Source organism: Ciona robusta, chromosome 3 (assembly GCF_009617815.1).
Source record: "Ciona robusta chromosome 3, ASM961781v2".
In the NCBI taxonomy this organism is placed as follows: domain Eukaryota; kingdom Metazoa; phylum Chordata; class Ascidiacea; order Phlebobranchia; family Cionidae; genus Ciona; species Ciona robusta.
Window position 1 is genome coordinate 4147103 of NC_143237.1, and position 23200 is coordinate 4170302.

Genomic DNA, 23200 nt, shown 5'->3' on the forward strand with positions numbered 1-23200 from the left:
AAAAATATTTTTTTAGTTTATTACTTGGGGAGAAAATCGAAAGTTTATGTTTTCTGTTTTTTATTACCCCACTTGACTATATATAGACTTTTAAGCTTGGATTTGCACATTCTTAATTTTATAATTTGATTTTAGCAAAAAAAATTAAGATGAGGGGAAAGAATAAACATTACTTTTTGAAGAAAAATAATTAATAAGGCTACTGATATGTCCAATTGTAAGCGGTTGACATGTCTAACAAATAACCATTACCTTTTTGTAATACTGAATTAGTTGAATTATCTGTATGTTGGTGAATGACAACTTGCTGGGTTTTTCCTTCTCCAATATCAATTGATAACTTTATCAATTCTTTACCTAAAAACAGTATCAACTTTTTTGTAGCAAACAAAAAACAACAGTTTTATTTTTAAAATTAAAATGGATATCTTATACAAACTTACTGGAATAAAATCAAAGAAAATTATACATTTAGCATTTATCAGCCAAATAATTACACATTACAAGAGCTGTGACCTGTGACTGTGAACAGAGCTAAATAAAAATATCACTTTACTTAAGAATTCTTTTACTTGACTTTCATATTGCAGTCTAATTACCTGTATCACCCTTTCTTTACAAGTAAGTATTACTTGACTTTTGATACAAACTACTTTCTGCCTACAACTGGTTGCAAATTATTATTCTGCAAAACATTTAGAATCAACACACAACTTAATGCTGTATGTTTCATGAACTTGTTTTCTATTACAGCTACCTGCAATACAATAGTTGATAAACAAATTTTAGCTAAATTAAATACGAACATTTTTGTTTAACTAATTTTGTAAGCCAACAGTAAAACTTTTTGATTTAAGAAAATGGTTCTAAAACTTAATACAGTCAATCCCGTGGAAGCACATGCTTAATGCGACCGTTTTCTTTTGTAGGAATCTAAATTTCTACTTGCAAGCTTCTCTGCCTAAACGTACCACTTTTCACAATCAGGCACAGGCGAGTGCACTATTTAGAGAGAAAAAGCGATTGTTTCTTTGTCAATGCGACGGTGGGTTGGAATTTGGGATATGTCGAGCTCGAAAGCATGCGCACTTGACTAAAAATTGGCCTAAGCGGCGAGCCCACATGGTATTGTTATAATGTTGCACAGAAGAGTAAAAAAGACCGAAAATGAAAAAGGTAAACAACTAAAAGATAACCAGACTAGTCAGAACTATTTTGATATTCGCAAGAACCCGAATATTGCGTGAGATTCGCATGCGAATATTTGTTTTGCACGAGATAAAACATATAAGTTTATATCGATGCAAAGCTCGACACAACAGGTTGCTTTCGTGATTGCACTACAGCACGTGGGATTCATCGGCGAATAATGCCGTGTTTGACGTAAAACGTGTGTGACGCAAGCCAGTGCGTGGTATATATGTGTGTGGAAGACAATGCAAAGTTATCGTTTTAACGGTGGAAAAGTGGAATGTGAGAAAGAAACCGCGAGTCTACCTTCTTTTAACTTAATTGTCTCCCTTTGATCGTGCGTTTTTATTATTGCAACACGTTGAGTACAGCCGACCAATATTGCTTTATTCAAACTGATACCGATATTTTGTAAATTACAGTTGCCGATAACCAAGATTTTAATGCGCCTAAAAACTTGATGAAATAAACCAAAAAAACTGCTAAAGTGGATAAAAATTAAACTACAGGCTCAATTATTAAGAAATTATTTCTTGGTGAACTTGTAATTGATTAATTGGTTAATTTGTAATTGTTTTCAAATAAATTTTACCTCCCCCCAATAGCTTTCTCTTTAATTATTTTTTAAAGGTTGTAAATTTGCTCCCGGAAAAGTACTACAAGTAACAGGGGTGTATCCAGGAATTAAAAAAGGGGGTCCCAATCTTTGTTATATCATACTGGCGATTCATACGTTGATTATTTACGTCATAATGGTGAAGAGGTTTATTATTAGAGATCCACGGACGAATACAGTTATTGTGAAGGTTCTTAACGATCTTAACCATTGCTTAAAGCAGGGGCGCCAATATTTTTAAACTTCTATGATATACAGAGAGCAGCGGGTTGGCTATGACATCATTTAAATCATTGAAAAAATGCGACACACTCATATGTTTGGCCAAAATTCGCATTGTATAATTAATGCTGTGCAACTCTATAATTACTGTTGTGTAACTTTCATGTGAAATAAATATAATTTGCTCGTGAACCAGTGGCAATAAACTGCGGTACCCGTGGCCTACTCTGCCCAGGAATACACCTAAACTGTTCAGAAAATAATGGGCCTATTGAAGCAAACAGCGCGATTATAACTCATTGTTTTATCGCAGTTTTAAGTGAAAATTAACTACAAATGCAAACATGCAGGTTCTAATTGGATTAATTTTGTTAAGAAAACAAAGTCCCTTTCATGAAACCATTTAAAAAAAATTAATTAAGATTCAAAGGGGAAGGGGGTCTGGACTCTGTCTCCCATAACTCCCGTTTTGTATGCACCCCTGGTTACGTAGTTAGTAACAAATCGCAGCGTTAATTGGCCAAGCTCGGATTCGTCTAGATGTGGTTTGATTAAGCGAAGTTGACTGTATTACTTTTCTGTAAAGTCTACTGTTGGTATGACTATATTCGCTTCTTACAAAAGATAAATTCACCTCATTAGTTCTACTAGACCATCAGTGAAATTGTCTAATGACACGTTAATATACTATTTAATTCCTCTTTCTTTGATGTTTACTCAATGTCACAGTAAAAGACAAAGACTACACAACAATATAAAAAGAGAAAAACGCATTTTGGGCAAGTTTTTCACATTGTCCTTCTGTTATTTATCAATTTACCTTCAACTTGAACAGACAGAACACCAAGTTCACTAAGTTCATTACTGTTGTTGGCAGCCAACTTTATCAACTTCTCAGCAGCTTCACGTGGAATGCTGAACGTCACTTTAACACTGTTCCATGGTTCCACTTGTTTTAATACAATTTCTAGGGAAAAGTATTAATATTAAAAACTTGAACTAGCTGTGGGAATACTGCATAGCCTACTCAAGACCAATAAATATTCATAGAATCGCAGCCTAACATATTAGAAATGTACTTCCCTACGTTGCTCTTTTCATATGTGTTATATCGAACGGTTTGTGTATGTTCGGTCAGTGGTCTAGCAACTAGCAGACGGGCATGCGAATCGTATACACTGTCACACCATTAGTCTTGCCAAACACGGTTGATATTTTAATTTATTTTGCATCCTTTAACGGAAGCAGCAATTTAAGAAGTGCCTTTTTTTTATTTTGCCGACATCTGTCATTTTTTACAAAAAGGGACAGCAAAAGACCACCAGCGTGTGAAACTGAAATTTATTTGGCCAGCATAAGAATCTGTCTTTAAATTTGTGTGGTTCTGCCGCAACTACTAGCTTTATATTATTATTATTAACAACACTTTTGAGCTGTAAGGCAATGAATTCTTATGAAACCCTCACCATTGCACACAAATTTAATTAAAAATATGTCAATCTTATTTCATCTTTCTGTAATTAATCCTTGAATGTGAGATTCTTTATAATAAAATTGATAAAAAAAACCCTTAAAATTGGAGATGTGATAATAAATCTTACATTATTTATATTTTAAGAAGAAAATTATGCAACCCTTTAAAGGGGCATACCAACTTTCTACTGTAGAACCGCCCCTGTTTTACAGAATCATTTGAACTTTTAAATTACCACGTACGTTGTCATGTTATTGGGTTACAACGGCAAAGCTTATTTTGCGACGGTAGTGGTCATATAGATCCTTTTTTCGTCAGCAATCAGCAACAACAACAATTTTTTCCACACTTATCCTAATTCTCAATTCTAGCATTTCTCTTTAATTGATTGAAATCAAATCGTAATATATATTTTTAATTTTTAGACTAAATTTTCAGATTTAAAACCGCACAATAAGCGTGCGCACCGAAGCGTAGAAGAGTGCCCTTTTCCTATCATTATCTTCGGTATAAACACCGCATCTCTCGTTTCTTCGCTCTTTTAGTTTACCGCTCGCGATAAATCATTATACAGCCGCCAGAATATAACCGCACAATTAGCGTGTGTGCACCGAAGCGTAGACGAGTGCCTTTTTCCTAACGTTATTTTCGGTATAAACACAGCGTCTCTCGTTTCTTCGCTCTTTTAGTTTACCGCTTGCAATAAATCATTATGCAGCCACCACAACATGAATAATATTAACTTCTAACATTACCTATAATACTGCAAGGTTACGGTTTATCCAAGTTCACAAAAACAAACGTCTGTAAGTTTACATGTCAACACATGGTACAGGAGTTGTACAAAGCGTATTTACACATATTCTTTACCAAACTTTCAATCCTTGTAGGTCTTAAGTTTAATGAGTTATAATACACGATCAAATGTATTCTATCTACTGCTCCACAGTCACCAATGGCGACTGAAACCCGATTTGTTGGTTACTTTTGATTTGTTTTTGATTGATCTCAGTCGACCATTCTAGTGATAGGGTTAATTAATACTATAATTAGTTTATACCGTGCTCATGCATTAGACCTGTGATCTCTTGTTCTTTTTGTGATACTAACCAAGTTTCTATACCTCAGTTAAATCATTAAGTCGTAATCGAGTTAAGTCTACTCACCAGATGACACATGGCATGTGTAATAAAAATGGGTTCAAAGACGACAGCAATCAAAATTTTTGATATTCGATTGTATGAGATAAAGTCACAATTGCTACACATGCGAAACAGTTATAGATAAACATCCCAAAGCAATAATAAAACTGATCTTTACGCATAGTGCTGCGTAAGTAAGCTGAGAAAAGGACTGTTCAGCATATTCGTTGACGTCATTTAACCTAATTTACTGTGGTAAAACAACCGATATTGTATAACCACTGCAAATCGAGCAACGTTTATATTGGTAACGTTTTATTTCCGCATTTTCTACAAGCCAAGAAATTAATTAAAAACCTAATTTGAAGGCATTGTGTGTGAGCAAATGTGTTACTTCGTACAGTAGCTTTTTTTATGAAAGCATCCACCAAATCTTGCGTGTCGACAATGTTGCCCTGGTGCACATTTAGGGTGCAAACGTCATTCAGTCTTTGCTCGCTCATTGTTGATCTGAGGTAAGTTTTAATTCGACGCAAAGCGCTAAATGAGCGCTCGGCTTCACAACTGGAGCATGGCAATGTGAAATACACACGAAGGAGCTGTGTTAGATTTGGGGTTAGTAATGAAATCGCTTCATTCTGAAGAAGAAATTCTGCCATTTGTGACGTGGTTGAAATACTGCTTGATTTAGCAGATATATACCGTTTTAAAATTTGTATCTCTTCCTTCAGAGAAGCAGGCGAGATTACGTCATGGTAAAATGTTTCGACTTTCTCTATGTTTCCTGAATCACCCTCTCCCAACAAAACAGCCTCGATATCGGATAAAAATGATAAGTCACCAGAAGGATATCTGGCCAAGATAGCTTCAGATGTCTTTTGGAACAATTCAATGTATATTTGGGTAAAATATTCCACGGGGCAACTTGGCATACGCATCGTATCTCTACTTCGATGGCCAGAGGCGCGGGGAACTGAGGGCAACTGTAACTCTATTTGCCGGCTGCTTTCAATACAAGCATTATAAAAACTGGTCGCCTCATGTATGTTGTTGTGTCCTGACAATGCCACCAACAACCCTTCTATTAAACGCCTGCATCGATCAACTGTCATAGCAGACGACTGCACTTGAACGTGAATGGGATGGATGAGTCTAAGAATTTTTTTATCAACATCAACATGAAATATACCTGCAAGTCCTCCAGGCCCAATAGCAATGGTCGGGCAGCTCCTTTAGTAATTGCAGATTTTGATGGATCTTTTACTACGTCATCCAGCCAGTCAAGAATATTCTCATATTCTGCCACAAGCGTCTCGATAGATGGAAGACGTAGAACCCAGCGGGTAGGACACAAAGGACGCAATGACCTGTTGGTGTGGTGCGTCTCGTTGCCAAGAGAAAATTCTTTGAAGAAAGCCAAACGCCTCGGCGAAGATTTAATATAATTTACAACACTTGTAAGCATTGACAAAGCCGTTTTCGCGTGGCAATTTGCCTGTAATGCATCCTGTACAATTAGATTCAGTTGGTGTCCAATGCAGTACACGTACAACATCTTTGGATATATTATCTTCATTCTTTGTTGAACACCGCTGATACATCCTCGCATGTTTGCCGCTCCGTCATATGATTGGCCAACACAGTTCTTTAAGTCTAAACCACAAGCAATGACTCCATTTTCTATTATCCCACACAAGGTTAACGCATCGGTGTTAGCTGTTTCAAAGAAACCAAGAAATGCCTCATAAATTTCAAACTTTTCCGTCACATAACGAACACAAACAGAAACTTGCTCCTTGCGACTCACATCAGTGGTTTCGTCTGCTATAACTGCAAAGTATTTTGTGTCTTTAACAGACGAAACAACAATCTGCCGAACTTTATCGGCCACCATTCCTAGGATTTCATTCTGAAGGTCGTGTCCCAACCATTCAGCTTTTCCGCGAACATACAACCAATCGTGTACTTCATCGTTGTGTTGCGACAACAGTCTCATGACATTAAACAAATTTGATTTGTCATCGGTGTGCCCACGAAGAGCTAATCCTTGTTGGGAAAGAAAAATAATGGAGTCAAAGATGGCATCAAGAGCAAGACGATTTTTTCTTAGTCGTTCTTCTGTTTTTGTGTCTAATGCCAACCGAGTACGATCCTGTTGTCGATGCATAAGGACTGCCTCTTTGCACTCACGATGGAGTGCACTTTCATCGTGCTTTGTAAAAGCCTTTACAGCACGTCTCCAAGCGTTAAACCCATTTATCCAAGTGTGATATTTAGTTATTATAGCATTACGAGATTTATTTGTTATAAGTTCCTTCCACCGCTTCAGTACACAAACCACATGTCACGACATCTCTTCGTTCGTCATAGGCAATCCAAGGAAATTGCAAAGTCCAATTTACTTTGAACTTTCCACCATCGTTTTTCATAGGGGGTGTTGGTGCAGACGTAGAAGGTTCGTTATCTAAACATACTTGCCTGGATATTTCTGGTGTTGCCAAAACACAAATACTTGGGGGAGAGAGACATGGTTCTGAAATGTACGGCAAAGTTGGTGCTTCGTGACGATGACGGGTCATATTTTTTTCGAAAAAAGAATAAATTGCTGGCTGAAGCTTCCTTTTTCTTGTTTTATCCATTTTACGTATGCGCTTAGTTCAGACGACGTAGGCGAAATTTCGTAAAATAAGTATATATATAATTTTTAAAGCTCCATTAGTGACGATACACAATAAAATGCAAGGTTGTCATTTCAAAAAAGTTACGATTCCTTTGTTTTTGATTGGTAGTCAGTTTTTAATTGTTTCGTAAACGTGCGTAAGACCACCTACTATTATGTAAAAAAGGTTGTACATTACGTAACAATGTACCGAAGCACGTTGATTTTGTAAAGCGGATTTGCCACATTTAATGATATATGCGATTAATTCAGGGTACTCCTGGGTAACCTCGATTTTAGCAGGGTACTTATTTTGTACCCTGCATACCCAGGTTAGGCGCCAGTGGTCGTAATCTATTACCAGGTCAAACAATTGTATTATGATGCAATGGATCCATGTGTGAATCCCTACTGTTTCGTAATAATTAGGCTGCTTGGCTGAGGAAAACATCGTAAATATACAGCAGTGCTACTTATGGAACCTATTTATGTTGTTTATTCCACCCTGTTTAATTGGCAAATTACAATTATTTTACACGCAACTTTGAGAAAGGCAGTGCCAAGTTTGTGTTACAAATATCCGCAGAAAAAATAGGTGTGCCCGCTGTACGGTTTCTAATTTCCCTATTTAAAATGAGTGGTTCACGAGGCTTTAGTAGTTTAGTGTATAGGTGGTACGAGACGCTGCATGAACCAAAAATATGTATACGCGAGTAGATAAAGTTTAGAAACCACTGGTTTAAATGCAGATAAACCGCGATTATTATGAATTTTAATTGGTGCAAATATAAGTGCAAGTAGCGACGCTATCAGTAAATTGGAGCCGACTGATATTGTAATATGATATTACAAAGTATCGTCCCGGCCGAGCTTGGACAGAAGCCAAAAAAACGTCGTTTGTTGTCACCGCAAGAGAACCAGAGTTTCATTACGTCACTTGTCATGAGAATAAATTCACAACGATTGCTTCGTTTGTTAGGTGTCGAATGTATGCTACCGCATGCGTCTTCCTTTATTTCCTAGACCGGCGCATAGCGTAAAAGTATGACGCTCATACACAATGTTTCGATGTCGTGGTTGGTTGGGCAGTGGGCACATTCCTCCAGATTGTTTTATTATGAAACGTCATAATTAATAGTTACGTTGCAATAGACCAAGTGACGTAACGATTGAACGAAAAATTGTTCCAATTCCAAGCGAACGAATCTAATATTGAATGCAACGCGTGTGTGTGCGTCTTAGCACTTTCTAGCTGCGTGCGTGTCTGCGGAAAAGCCTCGATATCGGATAAAAATGATAAGTCACCAGAAGGATATCTGGCCAAGATAGCTTCAGATGTCTTTTGGAACAATTCAATGTATATTTGGGTAAAATATTCCACGGGGCAACTTGGCATACGCATCGTATCTCTACTTCGATGGCCAGAGGCGCGGGGAACTGAGGGCAACTGTAACTCTATTTGCCGGCTGCTTTCAATACAAGCATTATAAAAACTGGTCGCCTCATGTATGTTGTTGTGTCCTGACAATGCCACCAACAACCCTTCTATTAAACGCCTGCATCGATCAACTGTCATAGCAGACGACTGCACTTGAACGTGAATGGGATGGATGAGTCTAAGAATTTTTTTATCAACATCAACATGAAATATACCTGTAAGTCCTCCAGGCCCAATAGCAATGGTCGGGCAGCTCCTTTAGTAATTGCAGATTTTGATGGATCTTTTACTACGTCATCCAGCCAGTCAAGAATATTCTCATATTCTGCCACAAACGTCTCGATAGATGGAAGACGTAGAACCCAGCGGGTAGGACACAAAGGACGCAATGACCTGTTGGTGTGGTGCGTCTCGTTGCCAAGAGAAAATTCTTTGAAGAAAGCCAAACGCCTCGGCGAAGATTTAATATAATTTACAACACTTGTAAGCATTGACAAAGCCGTTTTCGCGTGGCAATTTGCCTGTAATGCATCCTGTACAATTAGATTCAGTTGGTGTCCAATGCAGTACACGTACAACATCTTTGGATATATTATCTTCATTCTTTGTTGAACACCGCTGATACATCCTCGCATGTTTGCCGCTCCGTCATATGATTGGCCAACACAGTTCTTTAAGTCTAAACCACAAGCAATGACTCCATTTTCTATTATCCCACACAAGGTTAACGCATCGGTGTTAGCTGTTTCAAAGAAACCAAGAAATGCCTCATAAATTTCAAACTTTTCCGTCACATAACCAACACAAACAGAAACTTGCTCCTTGCGACTCACATCAGTGGTTTCGTCTGCTATAACTGCAAAGTATTTTGTGTCTTTAACAGACGAAACAACAATCTGCCGAACTTTATCGGCCACCATTCCTAGGATTTCATTCTGAAGGTCGTGTCCCAACCATTCAGCTTTTCCGCGAACGTACAACCAATCGTGTACTTCATCGTTGTGTTGCGACAACAGTCTCATGACATTAAACAAATTTGATTTGTCATCGGTGTGCCCACGAAGAGCTAATCCTTGTTGGGAAAGAAAAATAATGGAGTCAAAGATGGCATCTAGAGCAAGACGATTTTTTCTTAGTCGTTCTTCTGTTTTTGTGTCTAATGCCAACCGAGTACGATCCTGTTGTCGATGCATAAGGACTGCCTCTTTGCACTCACGATGGAGTGCACTTTCATCGTGCTTTGTAAAAGCCTTTACAGCACGTCTCCCAAGCGTTAAACCCATTTATCCAAGTGTGATATTTAGTTATTATAGCATTACGAGATTTATTTGTTATAAGTTCCTTCCACCGCTTCAGTACACAAACCACATGTCACGACATCTCTTCGTTCGTCATAGGCAATCCAAGGAAATTGCAAAGTCCAATTTACTTTGAACTTTCCACCATCGTTTTTCATAGGGGGTGTTGGTGCAGACGTAGAAGGTTCGTTATCTAAACATACTTGCCTGGATATTTCTGGTGTTGCCAAAACACAAATACTTGGGGGAGAGAGACATGGTTCTGAAATGTACGGCAAAGTTGGTGCTTCGTGACGATGACGGGTCGTATTTTTTTCGAAAAAAGAATAAATTGCTGGCTGAAGCTTCCTTTTTCTTGTTTTATCCATTTTACGTATGCGCTTAGTTCAGACGACGTAGGCGAAATTTCGTAAAATAAGTATATATATAATTTTTAAAGCTCCATTAGTGACGATACACAATAAAATGCAAGGTTGTCATTTCAAAAAAGTTACGATTCCTTTGTTTTTGATTGGTAGTCAGTTTTTAATTGTTTCGTAAACGTGCGTAAGACCACCTACTATTATGTAAAAAAGGGTTGTACATTACGTAACAATGTACCGAAGCACGTTGATTTTGTAAAGCGGATTTGCCACATTTAATGATATATGCGATTAATTCAGGGTACTCCTGGGTAACCTCGATTTTAGCAGGGTACTTATTTTGTACCCTGCATACCCAGGTTAGGCGCCAGTGGTCGTAATCTATTACCAGGTCAAACAATTGTATTATGATGCAATGGATCCATGTGTGAATCCCTACTGTTTCGTAATAATTAGGCTGCTTGGCTGAGGAAAACATCGTAAATATACAGCAGTGCTACTTATGGAACCTATTTATGTTGTTTATTCCACCCTGTTTAATTGGCAAATTACAATTATTTTACACGCAACTTTGAGAAAGGCAGTGCCAAGTTTGTGTTACAAATATCCGCAGAAAAAATAGGTGTGCCCGCTGTACGGTTTCTAATTTCCCTATTTAAAATGAGTGGTTCACGAGGCTTTAGTAGTTTAGTGTATAGGTGGTACGAGACGCTGCATGAACCAAAAATATGTATACGTGAGTAGATAAAGTTTAGAAACCACTGGTTTAAATGCAGATAAACCGCGATTATTATGAATTTTAATTGGTGCAAATATAAGTGCAAGTAGCGACGCTATCAGTAAATTGGAGCCGACTGATATTGTAATATGATATTACAAAGTATCGTCCCGGCCGAGCTTGGACAGAAGCCAAAAAAACGTCGTTCGTTGTCACCGCAAGAGAACCAGAGTTTCATTACGTCACTTGTCATGAGAATAAATTCACAACGATTGCTTCGTTTGTTAGGTGTCGAATGTATGCTACCGCATGCGTCTTCCTTTATTTCCTAGACCGGCGCATAGCGTAAAAGTATGACGCTCATACACAATGTTTCGATGTCGTGGTTGGTTGGGCAGTGGGCACATTCCTCCAGATTGTTTTATTATGAAACGTCATAATTAATAGTTACGTTGCAATAGACCAAGTGACGTAACGATTGAACGAAAAATTGTTCCAATTCCAAGCGAACGAATCTAATATTGAATGCAACGCGTGTGTGTACGTCTTAGCACTTTCTAGCTGCGTGCGTGTCTGCGGAAAAGGGGGCTATCATGACAGCAAAACAGCCCCCCTGGTTGCACCCCTGGTTTAAACGACCGCGCATGTTGCCAGCACCGTCGTAAGTTTGGCCCACATAATCTTGAATGTCAATATCGAGTGAAATTAGTGCAGTGGTGATAGCGTTAAAAAGCAATTGAGCTGTTGTTTCTTTTACCCAATGCAGCCCCAAGAAAGTCTCAATTGGCGTAAAATTATCATCCACATGGCAAAAACATATAGACAATTATTCTTTACGACTTATATCAGTGATTTCATCTGCTATGATGCTAAACATCTTTGCCCTCGTGATTTGCTTCAGAATATTTCTCAAAATTTTGTGGCTGCACATTATCAAAATTTCGTTTTGTACTGCGGGGCTTAAAAACTTGTATTTATCCTTTCGCATCCATTTCAAAACATCCTGTGAATGTTTGCTCATTGTAAGCATTAATGCGTTAATATTAGAAGTTTCTGGGATATGCCCTCGAAAAAACGACGTAATAAAATCGAACGAAAGGTCCTTGCGCATATTACAGAACTCACGCCTCCGTGAAAGTAAAATCAAACGTAATGGCTAACCCACGAAACAGTCAAAGCCTATATTGGCAAGCACATAAAAACGATTTACAAACGTTTTTAATAAAACGATTTACAAACGTTTTTAATAAAACGATTTACAAACGTTTTTAATAAAACGATTTACAAACATTTTTAATAATACGATATACAAATGTTTTAATAAAAACGATTTACAAACGTTTTTAATAAAAGCGATTTACAAGCGTTTTATACAAAGACCCCACAAACACAAGATTTATAAAAAATGACATATGTAATGTTCAACAGCACAAAACTATCGTGATGTTATATTTTTATTGGATGGTGCTCAGTTTTTTAAGATCGTTGTCTAATAGCGATCGGCGGGAATTACTTTATTTCTTATGTTTTAAAACTGCACGGACGATTCTATAGCTTGAAATATAGCTCAAAATATACAAACAGTTTGCCAACAGTGCATTTTGTTGTTGTTGTTGGTGGCTAAAATATTATTGGTAGTATGCTGCAAATATTTGGCATACCCTGGCATTTTAAAAGTTCTCTGCCTATGATGCAAACTATGGATTATCAATCAAATTCCTAGAAGTCGATTTTTTAAAGAAATTCATATTTTTTGAGGTGGCAAAACATTTTAAAACGGCTGCGACAAATTATTAAAATAATAGAAAACAATTGTGGTTTATGTGCTTGTATACGACCTGCATAGTTTTCGTATAATTATTTTTTTCCCGATAGAACTTTAAGCCAGCAACCAAGATTAGTTTCAACTTTAAATGTAAGTAAATCGCGATTCTGTAAATTTTAATTGGAGCAAATATAAGAGCAAGGGTAGACGCTATCAATAAATTGGAACCAACACAAATTGTAATATGGTATTACAAGGTATCGTCCCGGCCGAGCTTGGACAAAAAAAACAAGAGCTTGAAGTCAAAAAACACTGTTTGTTGGCACTGCACGAGAACCAGCGTTTCATTAGGTCATTTTTTATGAGAATAATTTCACAATGATTGCCTCGCTTGTTAGGTGTGGAATGTATGCTACCACATGCGTCTTCCTTTATTTTTAAAGCCAGCGCAGAACGTAAAAATGTGATGTTCATACACGATGGTTTGATCTCATGGTTGGTTGGGCAGTGGGCACATTCCTCCCGATTGTTACGTTATGAAACGTCATAATTAATATTTATGTTCTAATAAGACATGTGACATAACAACTGAATGCAAAATGTTCAAATTGCAGTACGGCAATGTTCATGACTGGATAGATTTCGTTACCTGATAATTATGAACACCCGATGAAAATAAAACATTAGAACGCAGCTTGAACAACCTTTCTATCGCACAGGCGCCCGCACTAGACTGTGCCTTTAGTCAGACGCATGAAAATATATTATGTCCAGATTTTCAATAAAATTAATTGATCACCGTCCGGATTTACAACTTCTACAATCCTGTTTTCATGTAAACTTTTACTATAAACAAAGCCCCATTGTTGCGTATTTAAAATATACTTTATGAAAGCATGCATATGGTGCATGCCAGTTGAGGTTTCAAAGTCCAATCCCAAGGAAACAATAGGCTGTATTTCGTCATAATGACATTTTTAATGTTGCAAAACCATACTGTGAGACGTTTTTTAACGTAACGAACGTTTACTTCGAACGAAATTAATCGCTCGCAGGCCAGACGTAGGTTGCCGACCTTTGTTCTAAAGTTTTTCTTTTGTAATTTATCATTTTTACTTCAGTACTTCCTTTTAAACACAAGCTTACCCACAAACAACATTTATTGGACTAAAAACAAAGCCCATAAGTATCATAACCTATATAAAGCACAAGAAGTAACCAGAGCATTATACTTGATTTAACTAAATTATAAAGGCTTTTCAAAATCCAAAATGACATCTTCAGACGAAAACCGGGGTGGCCAGATTGCAGTTACTTTTTGGGTTACTATGTCATACGATACGTAACTTTCTAGAAATCGCATTTTTACTGACGCGAGCCTGCGATGGCCCGTACGAAGGCATTACAATTCGGCTAAACAAACAATAACCCTGTTAAACAGGCAATGTTACCGCATCCCTAACGTAATCGTGTTTCATAATGAAGTAAACAAGCGCATACGATTTGCGTATTTTATAAAATAAACCATTCGCGATTACGGTCGACGATTAAATCTCTAGTGGTTACGCTTTAACTTCTGGCTAGATTTATGTTACTGTTAATTAAACACACGCCCACCAACGTAACTGTTACATCACTAGCTGTATTGTGATGTCTAGATATCAATTTTTTCCACCAATACCAATATTTTCTAGCTTTTACCGATACCGATATTTTAACGATATTTGACACTATAGCGAAACATATGAAATAATCGGTATAAAACAAAATTAATACCTGTATTTAAGATACTACAAGTTATTATAGATAAAAATGGTTGGTCATCACTTAGTCTGCATGTTCCTAATAGGTAACTCCAAATTTGTTGCTTTTGTACAAATCTATGACGCACGTGGACGTTAAACTACAACGCACGTAGACGTTGAACTACAGCGCACATGGACGTTAAACTATGCACACGTGGACGTTAAACTACAACGCACGTAGACGTTGACCTACAACGCACATGGACGTTAAACTATGTAAAGGTCAAACTACAACGCACGTAAAGGTCAAGTAGGACGCTCGTCGCTTCGCACAAACGATTCATTTAGAATGTAAATATCGGCCGATAATAACGGTAAACCGATATATCGGTCGACCTCTAGTGATGACATTCATTATCGTGACATTATATAAGGTCAGATGATAAGAAATACCAACTTGGGGCGATACATCACGTCACAAACAGCATTGTGATGCAATCCATTATCGTGACTTTCGTATTGCGTAATTCCAACCCTTGATGTTACAATCATAATTGTGATGGAAATAAAAATCGTAGGATATTGCGCAAGCGTGCACCTGTAGGTTTGAAGATCTTTTATTACGTCACAACCGCTACTGTGACGTTTAGGATTAACAGCCCTGGACACTCAGGTCGGCAATCGGCAATTGCCGACCGTTTTGCCGTCGTATTTTAAAAACCATCGGCAAATCAGTGCCGACGATAAAAGGACTTGCGAAAAAAAATTCTGAAATTTTGTTTTATAATTTCATTTTAAAGGATTGGCTACATAAACTAAGTAATACATATTAATAAATTGCCAATCGTATCAGAACGATGATTATCGCATAAATGAGACGTAACGATCGGTGATATATACCTTTGCGTTTGGAATAGCTACCCTTGCGGCAACAACAAAAGAGACACGGCAATGGCGAGAAAAAAAGAAAAAGGCATTCCGGTATTATGGCGCAACAAATGTTCATGAACATTAATCGAATACACATATTTAGATTTACGTGTAAACCGCAGTAAAACGACTTGTGTTGCTTGGATTTTTAGACCAAGTTAATCATGGCAAGTGAAACTACTGTAAAAAAATGGGCATTTGAAGAGCTGGACTATGAAGCCGACGATGATGGGAATGTTTCGCGAATATGGTGCAAACAATGTAGAGAGTTTTATAAAAATAATGAGAACCAGATTCGTCAAAAGGGCTGTGTGACAAAGGAGATAGACACCTATGTAAAAGGTACAACAGTCATAAAGAAAAATAATTTTCACGATCATCTCTCGTCCCACTCTCACAAGACCGCAATGCTTAGACTCGCGGAACAAGGTAATGAGACTACCAGTGAAAGTAATTCAGTCAGTACGTCGACTGCATTGAGTGTTAGACAAACATTGCTGCCATATTTTAAACGTCTGAGTTTCGTGCAGCAAAGCCAGATGATAAGAAAGTTTCAAACAGCCCACTTTCTAACAACAAAAGCGAAGTCATTCCAGTTGTACGAAGATATGTGCAGGTTTAATAAAGTCATTCTTGATGTAGACTTAGGTTCCGCTTATCTCATTCGTAAGGCAGGTGCGGAAATAACAGCTTACCTCAGCCGCAGCAGTAGATTAAAAAAGATAACAGAGCCGGTAAATGAAGGGAGCATAAGATATTACAGTATACTGTCCGATGGCAGCTCTTCAGGAAAGACTATGGACGAAAAGGAACTGTTTGTATTTAAATCGGCAATGTTTGGCAAACCTACGTTTTCCATATTGTCACTCGAAGAACCACAAGATAGGAGCGCTGAAGGCTTAAAGGTTGCCATGAATAATGCCATCGATAAAATGGAATTCATTGTGCCAAGGAAACACCACGAAATAGGCATGTGTACAGATGGTGCTCCTGTCAACCTGAAACTTCACAGGCTTGTGAAAGAGGAGTTGGGTGATCCTCATTTTCTTACTTTGTGTCTAAGTCATAGGGTGGAGCTCGCAGTACGTCAGGGGCGCAACCAGGGGGGCTGATTTGCTGTCATGACAGCCCCCTTTTCCGCAGACACGCACGCAGCCAGAAAGTGCTAAGACGCACACACACGCGTTGCATTTAATATTACATTCGTTCGCTTAAAATTGGAATAACTTTTCGTTCAATTGTTACGTCACTTGTACTATTGTAACGTAACTATTAATTATGACGTTTCATAATATAACAATCTGGAGGAATGTGCTAACTGCACAACCAACCACGAGATCGAAACATCGTGTATGAGCGTCACATTTTTACGCTCTGCGCCGGCGTATGAAATAAAGGAAGACGCATGCGGTAGCATACATTCAACACTTAACAAACGAAGCAATCGTTGTGAATTTATTCTCGTGAAAAGTGACGTAATAAAACTCTGGTTCTCGTGCGGTGCCAATGAACACGTTTTTTGGCCTTTGTCCAAGCTCCGCCGGGGCGATACTTTATAATAATAATATATTACAATTTGTGTTGGTTCCAATTTACTGATAGCGTCGCTCCTCGCACTTATATTTGCACCAATTAAAATGCATAATAATCGCGGTTTATCAGCATTTAAATCAGTGGTTACACGGCCTACTAGAGATAGTAGGCCGTGGTGGTTACCAAACTTTATCTACTCGCGTACCACTTTTTGGTTCAAGCAGCGTTATCAAACCACCTACATACTAAACTACTAAAGGCTCGTGAACAACTCATTTTAAATAGTGAAATTAAAAACCGCACACACACCTATTTTTCCGCGGACTTGGCACTGCCTTTCTCAAAGTTGAAAATAAAAGTAATTTGCCTATTAAACAGGGCAACAGGCGCGGTAATAAACAACCTAAATATGTTCCAGAAGTAGCACTGCTGTATATTTACGACGTTTTCCTCAGCCAAGCAGTTTAATTATTACGAAACAGTAGGGATTCACACGTGGATTCATCGCGTCATATTAGCGATTGTTTGACCTGGGAATTGATTACGTCATAATAGCAGTTCACACGTTGATTATTTGCGTAGGTTTGCAAAAATATTCTGTACACGCGTAAAGCAACGCCTAGGTTTAAAAAGTTAGGAACACTGGTGTAGGGAATATAGCATGGAATGTCACGCTCTACGTAATTTATGTGGATTAAAATAATGTTTACGACAATCACTAAAAGATCATTTGCGATCGTTTGGTGTGAACTTAATAAGGTGCTCGCGTACCACCTGGGAGGCCTTCGCATACCATAGTTTGGGAAGCACTGATTTAAACTAATCATCAGAAACAGAAATCATACAAAAACTACAGATCGTATGGGAGCAAATAAAACACGATTGTTTACCAACAATCTCGTTTGTGATGGGACAATCGTAATGGTTTATCAAAGGTATTCTGACGTAAATAATCGTTACATTAACATGCGTAAATCTGCAACAATGTTTCATCTGTTTATATTAATTTAGATACGTGTTTTTAATAATGTAGTGTTAGTTTTAATTTACCGCGTAAAATAGAATATATATTCGTGTGCACAACCAATAAATGGAGTGTTTTATCGCGTCAGAGATAAACGTGGACTAGACGTAAATATGACAGCCCCCTTTTGAACGCGCTGGTTGCGCCACTGCAGTACGTGATGCCTTTAGGCTGAGTTCATTAAATGCGAGCGTATTTTTTCCTTTCTATGGCGCGTGTTTCGCAAAAGAGAGACAGTCTTTAAAACACAATACCATCGAAAACATTTTACGATTGCGATGCGACAGCGACTATTCACCTGAACGGTATGAGCATGCGGTAGATAACTTCATTGGGCAGCATTTAGATGGCTCGGAAAGAAAAGGAATAAGAAGGCTACAAGGCACTGGCGTAAAGTTACGGGGTTGCAGGGTTGCCTGGCAACCCTTTGATTTTCTCAATACTAATAATGCGTAAGGAATTACGTTCCACCAAACGAAGACGCCATTATTACTGCGAACAAACTTCGTTTACGTTCGTTAAAATATGTCAATACCGATGCGTCATTCACGACACAAATGCATTCAACTGGTATTTAAACTCCTGTTTGCTAAATAATTCACGTGTGAATCGCTATTGTGACGTCAGTAATCAACGTGTGAATCGCTATTATGTCGTAATCAATTGCCAGGTTCAAACAACCGCTATTATGATGCAATGAATCCACGTGTGAATCCCTACTATTTCGTAATAAATATGCTGCTTGCCTGAGGAAAACATTGCATATAAATATAAAGCAGTGTTGGAAACGATTTAGGCAGTTTATTTCAGCGATATTTCAGATGAAGAATTTCTCGGTTTTTAACCTTTTTTGCTGTTTTACCAAACGTAGTTGTTCACTTCACGTCTTGTAAATAAACCACATGTGTTGCAGATTCGTAAGTTGTGCTACAAAACGATTCGTAAGTTGTGCTACAAAACGATAATTTTATAATTATGCACCAATAACAGAGCTCTAAAGAGATATATACGTGCGTATGTCTTGTCCTTACCTAGTAAGCTCGTGTTTCTCAACCTACGAACTAATATTTACGATCTACCATCACTTTCTGAAGTTGTTCGACTTCATTCTTGATTTGGTCAGTGCGGTAGTAAGAAACCTTTATTAATTCAAGAATCGCCCCGCTAACAGATTTAATAACACGCAGACGGTAGAAGCGACATGCGGCAAAAGTCCATATGTAGTATTTTATGATGCGAGTGCTAGCGTTCGGCCGCGTTTCTTCATCGTCGGCAATATCGCCGACAAGTGGTTGCCGACCTACTTTTAAATGAGTGTCCAGGGCTGGATTAACGTGCTGCGTAACGTGCAATACTCTAGTAAAACCATAACCAATGCATGCTATAAGATCGTATAAAAGGCATTCGCTTACTCTCGTTTTAACAATAATTGGACAAATTTAACCAGATTTCTAGCGAATCCACGTAAAAATGCAAATACTTCTTAATAGCTATTATGACGAAAACAATAAACCTGTAAATTGTAACTATTGAAAAATATCCATGTATTATTGAATTGCTGTTGTGTCGCATATATTTGGCATGTCATTCTTTACTTTACTATGTAGAAAAAAACAGGCTAGAGCGTGCTCCATGCGAACACGTGCTCATTAGCGTTCTCTCGTTTTTAAAAAAGAAACCAGTGAGAACGTAAGAGTGCTCATGCAAACACGTGCTCATAAAGCAATCTATCATTTTTATAAAAGAAACAGGCAAGAGCAGGCTCTCTGCGAACGCGTGCCCTGATTTACGTTTACTGATAGTACGAGTGTTTTTTTACGCTATACTTGGAAAAAATACAAACATTGCCCAACCCAAAACCGGGGTGGCCATACGTATTTCGCCAACCCGGCAACCCGGAATTTGACGCCTATGCCTGTAACTAAACAGTCTTAACCTAAAACAAATTACATTATCAGAAAACGTAGGCAAAGCTGTAAAATATCTGTTTTTGATACATGGTTACCTTAAAATCAATTAAATCATTCAATAAATTAAAGTAAAAAATAGTAAAGTGGGGTGATAAAAAACAATGGGGTACCTGGGGAAGGAAAGGAAAACCCCCTAGCCCGCTAAAAATCATTTTATCGCAAAGAGCTTTTGTGGTTAAAAAGGACATTTATTTGGCCTATTTATATCCTAACTGTCATTGTAGGTGGTAATTATTTTTTCGGTAAAACAAAAATTACTAAATCAAACAAAAAATTGACAAAAAAACTTTTTATGGGGTTTGCTAAACTTTTTTTGTGAAAAGGCCTTTAATAAATTTATTATGAATGCAGGTATTTACTACATATGTAAAATACCTTGCTGCTGGTATATTTAATTTTTAAAGGGGTAAAAAAATGTGTTTTTTTTCTATTTTTGTTTTTTCTACCCCAACCAATATTAACTTTATGATTAAATTAATTTTAAAGTTATGCATGTAAATTATTTTAATTTAATTAATGATTTAATTGATTTTAAAGGTAATCAAGTACAAAAAACAGATGTTTTGCAGCTTTGCCTACATTTACTGATGAAATAATATATGTTTTAAGTTAAGACTGGAAGTACTGTAATAATGATAAATTATAAAAGAAAATATAAGCTTTAGAACAAGGCTGTTAAAAATACGTAGGAGATAAAACAGGGAAAGTTGAGGTTTCTAAGAAAATATAGACTGGATAATACCTCAGTTGTATGACTAATATTTGTATTATTACCCTGTAGTTCCAATATTAATTTTTTTTTCTCTAGATTAAGTTAAGTTGCTTTTGAAAATATTGTTTTTTAATGCCCAGCAAATGTTTCTTTTTTACCCCAAAGCCTGGGGAATAAAAAACAGCACAAAATTTCGAATAAAATTTTAGGTAACTATAAAAATCCTACAATCTTTTTTGGACATCAAGGTATGATGAATAGGACACGTGACGTAACAATTGAATAAAAAATTGTTCAAATTTCAAGCGAGGAATGTTATATTGAATGCAACGCGTGTGTGTGTGCGTGTTGGCACTTTCTGGCTGCGTGCGTGTCTGCGGTAAAGGGGGCTGTCATGTGGTTGCAAAACCGTGGTTGCAGCAACTTATATTATTTCATTATAAAAAGAGTTTTTGGCTTTTTATTTAAAACCTGATACGGAAACATTGGGCGCTCGTGTAATTCGACACCAGCTGTAATTCGATACGGGCAAATTGCTGATGTTGCGTTTCGTTACTTGTGAGAGAGCAAATTCACAACGAACGAAAAACAATTAAAGAGAAAGCTACGCTGACTAGTCTCGTTATCTATTAGTAGCTTCACTTTTTTTTCATTTTCAATGTTTTTCTAGCTCTGGCGTGCAACATTATAGCATAAGGCTCGGCGCTCGGCCCAGTTTTTAGCCGAGCACATCCCTATTAAAAACTATAGCAGTAGGGCAAGAAAAAGAATGTTTAGACCTAATTTTCAAAGCGTACAGTATTATTTCGTGTTATTTACGTATATTCCTATTTATAAATACACTTAATAATCAAAGTTAACAATGATTTTAAACTGTCCCATCTTATCCTGTGTGTTTTCAAATTTGTATAAATTCACCTGTTGTGCGGATCGCTAAATCACAAAAGCCCTTCTCACAAGAAAAAGGTTACCAAACCCCATACAAAAAAATTTTTATCCATTTTTGGTGCTAGTGAAGAATCTCCGCCCCACCTTATTTTCTAACCACTAACCCCTAGGTTAGGGGGTTAAGTGTTGATGGTTAGGGGGTTAGTGGTTATAGGGGTTAGTAATTAGTGGTTATGGGGGTTAGTAATTAGTGGTTATAGGGGTTAGTGGTTAGCAAATAAGGTGGGGGGACTCTTCACTAGCACCATAAGCCAAATAAATATTCATTTTACCCCCAAAGGCTGTTTGCGATAAAAATTATTTTTTAGCAGGCTAGGGGGGTTGTCCTTTCTTACCCCATTGTTTTTTATTACCCCACTTTACTATATATGATAAAAATAAATAACAGCATTTAAAAATTATACTTGAACCAACGACTTCGGATAAACGGCACTTTAAATCTTCTATTTCACTTCCCAAACTTTCATCATCAAAGTTTCCATCATAAACAAGCTCAACATTCATGGTTATGGTTTTTTAAGCGCCAGCTCCGGGAAAATAAATTTGGTGCTAGTGAGGAATTCTCCCCACTTGCCTATAGAAAAAACGAGAGACTAAAAAAGCAAAATCATTGGATCGTAACGGTATTTCCCCATAAAAATCATATATTAATAAATATATCACATATTATTAAATATCCCGAGTTATGGTACACCTGGAGCAGCAATCTTGGTGTCGTTAGAAAGAAGAAGCGACACCTCAATTACGTATCAAAAAATATATTTAATAATTAAAGTACTTTTAGTTGGGCGGGCCGTCTAATTTATCAAAGTTTGACACGCGATAAAATAAAAAAATCGCCAAAATTTTGAGGTGAGGTCGTGACAGAAGCGCGGCCGGTACGTCCTGCCACTTTTTTACCCCGGTCATGCCACTTTTTTTTCTCGGCCCTGCCACTTTTTTTCCCCGGCCCTGCCACTTTTCCTCCCCGGTCATGCCGCTTTTTTTTCACGGTCCTGCCGCTATTTTTTCCCGGTCCTGCCACTTTTTTTCAAATCCTGCCACTATTTTTTCGGTCCAGCCACTATTTTTTCCTTAGTCCTGCCATTTTTTCCTCGGTCCTGTCAGTTTTCCCCCCGGTCCTGCCACTATTTCTTCCGGTCCTGCCGCTTTTTCCTCAGTCCTGCCACTTTTTCCTCGGTCCTGCCACTTTTTCCCCGGTCCTGCCAAATTTCTTATTTAAATCCACATTGACAGATGTCAGAGATCATTCTTAAATGGTCTAAATATATTTTATTTTTTCAGTTTGGCAGTGTAAGGGCGATAGACACAACACACATAATACAACGACAGCAATGTTATACTGGCAAACTTATGCTGGTGCTAGGGCTGAATACGTGCCATCTAGACTTTGCGCCACAATCTAAAGGTTGTAAGACCTAGAAAGTATATGCATTTACATGAACTCAATAAA

General features: G+C 37.6%; 2 protein-coding genes and 1 pseudogene across 3 annotated transcripts in view; all 3 read right to left on the reverse strand.

Annotated features, from left to right (window-relative positions):
* Positions 1–23200, reverse strand: part of LOC149738306 (uncharacterized) — a 37994-nt gene that overhangs the window by 12076 nt on the left and 2718 nt on the right. The window contains exons 1-4 of one of the 2 annotated variants that reach the window (XM_089874519.1): positions 19149–22137; positions 18416–19044; positions 2850–2996; positions 253–357 (exon numbers count right to left, since the gene is read on the reverse strand). In XM_089874519.1, coding sequence (XP_089730645.1) covers positions 253–357; positions 2850–2996; positions 18416–18449 — 286 coding nt within the window. In that variant the 5' untranslated portion in view covers positions 18450–19044; positions 19149–22137. The other variant, XM_089874518.1, reaches the window with a different exon arrangement.
* On the reverse strand, positions 5950–6812 carry LOC149738308 (zinc finger MYM-type protein 1-like). Its single transcript, XM_089874521.1, has 2 exons — positions 6190–6812; positions 5950–6152 (listed from the first exon to the last, which is right to left on the reverse strand). Exons 1-2 carry the CDS (start codon positions 6810–6812, stop codon positions 6092–6094), a joined length of 684 nt encoding a protein of 227 aa, XP_089730647.1. The 3' UTR covers positions 5950–6091.
* On the reverse strand, positions 8431–15241 carry LOC149738309 (zinc finger MYM-type protein 1-like; annotated as a pseudogene).

Bases quoted from the DNA above. Each gene is read 5' to 3' on its own strand.
- LOC149738308 (XM_089874521.1), bottom strand. From the start codon at position 6,812: ATGCATCGACAACAGGATCGTACTCGGTTGGCATTAGACACAAAAACA. The intron at 6,153-6,189 runs GTACTGCATTGG...CTAATTGTACAG, and splicing joins TATCCAAAGATGTTGTACGT to GATGCATTACAGGCAAATTG.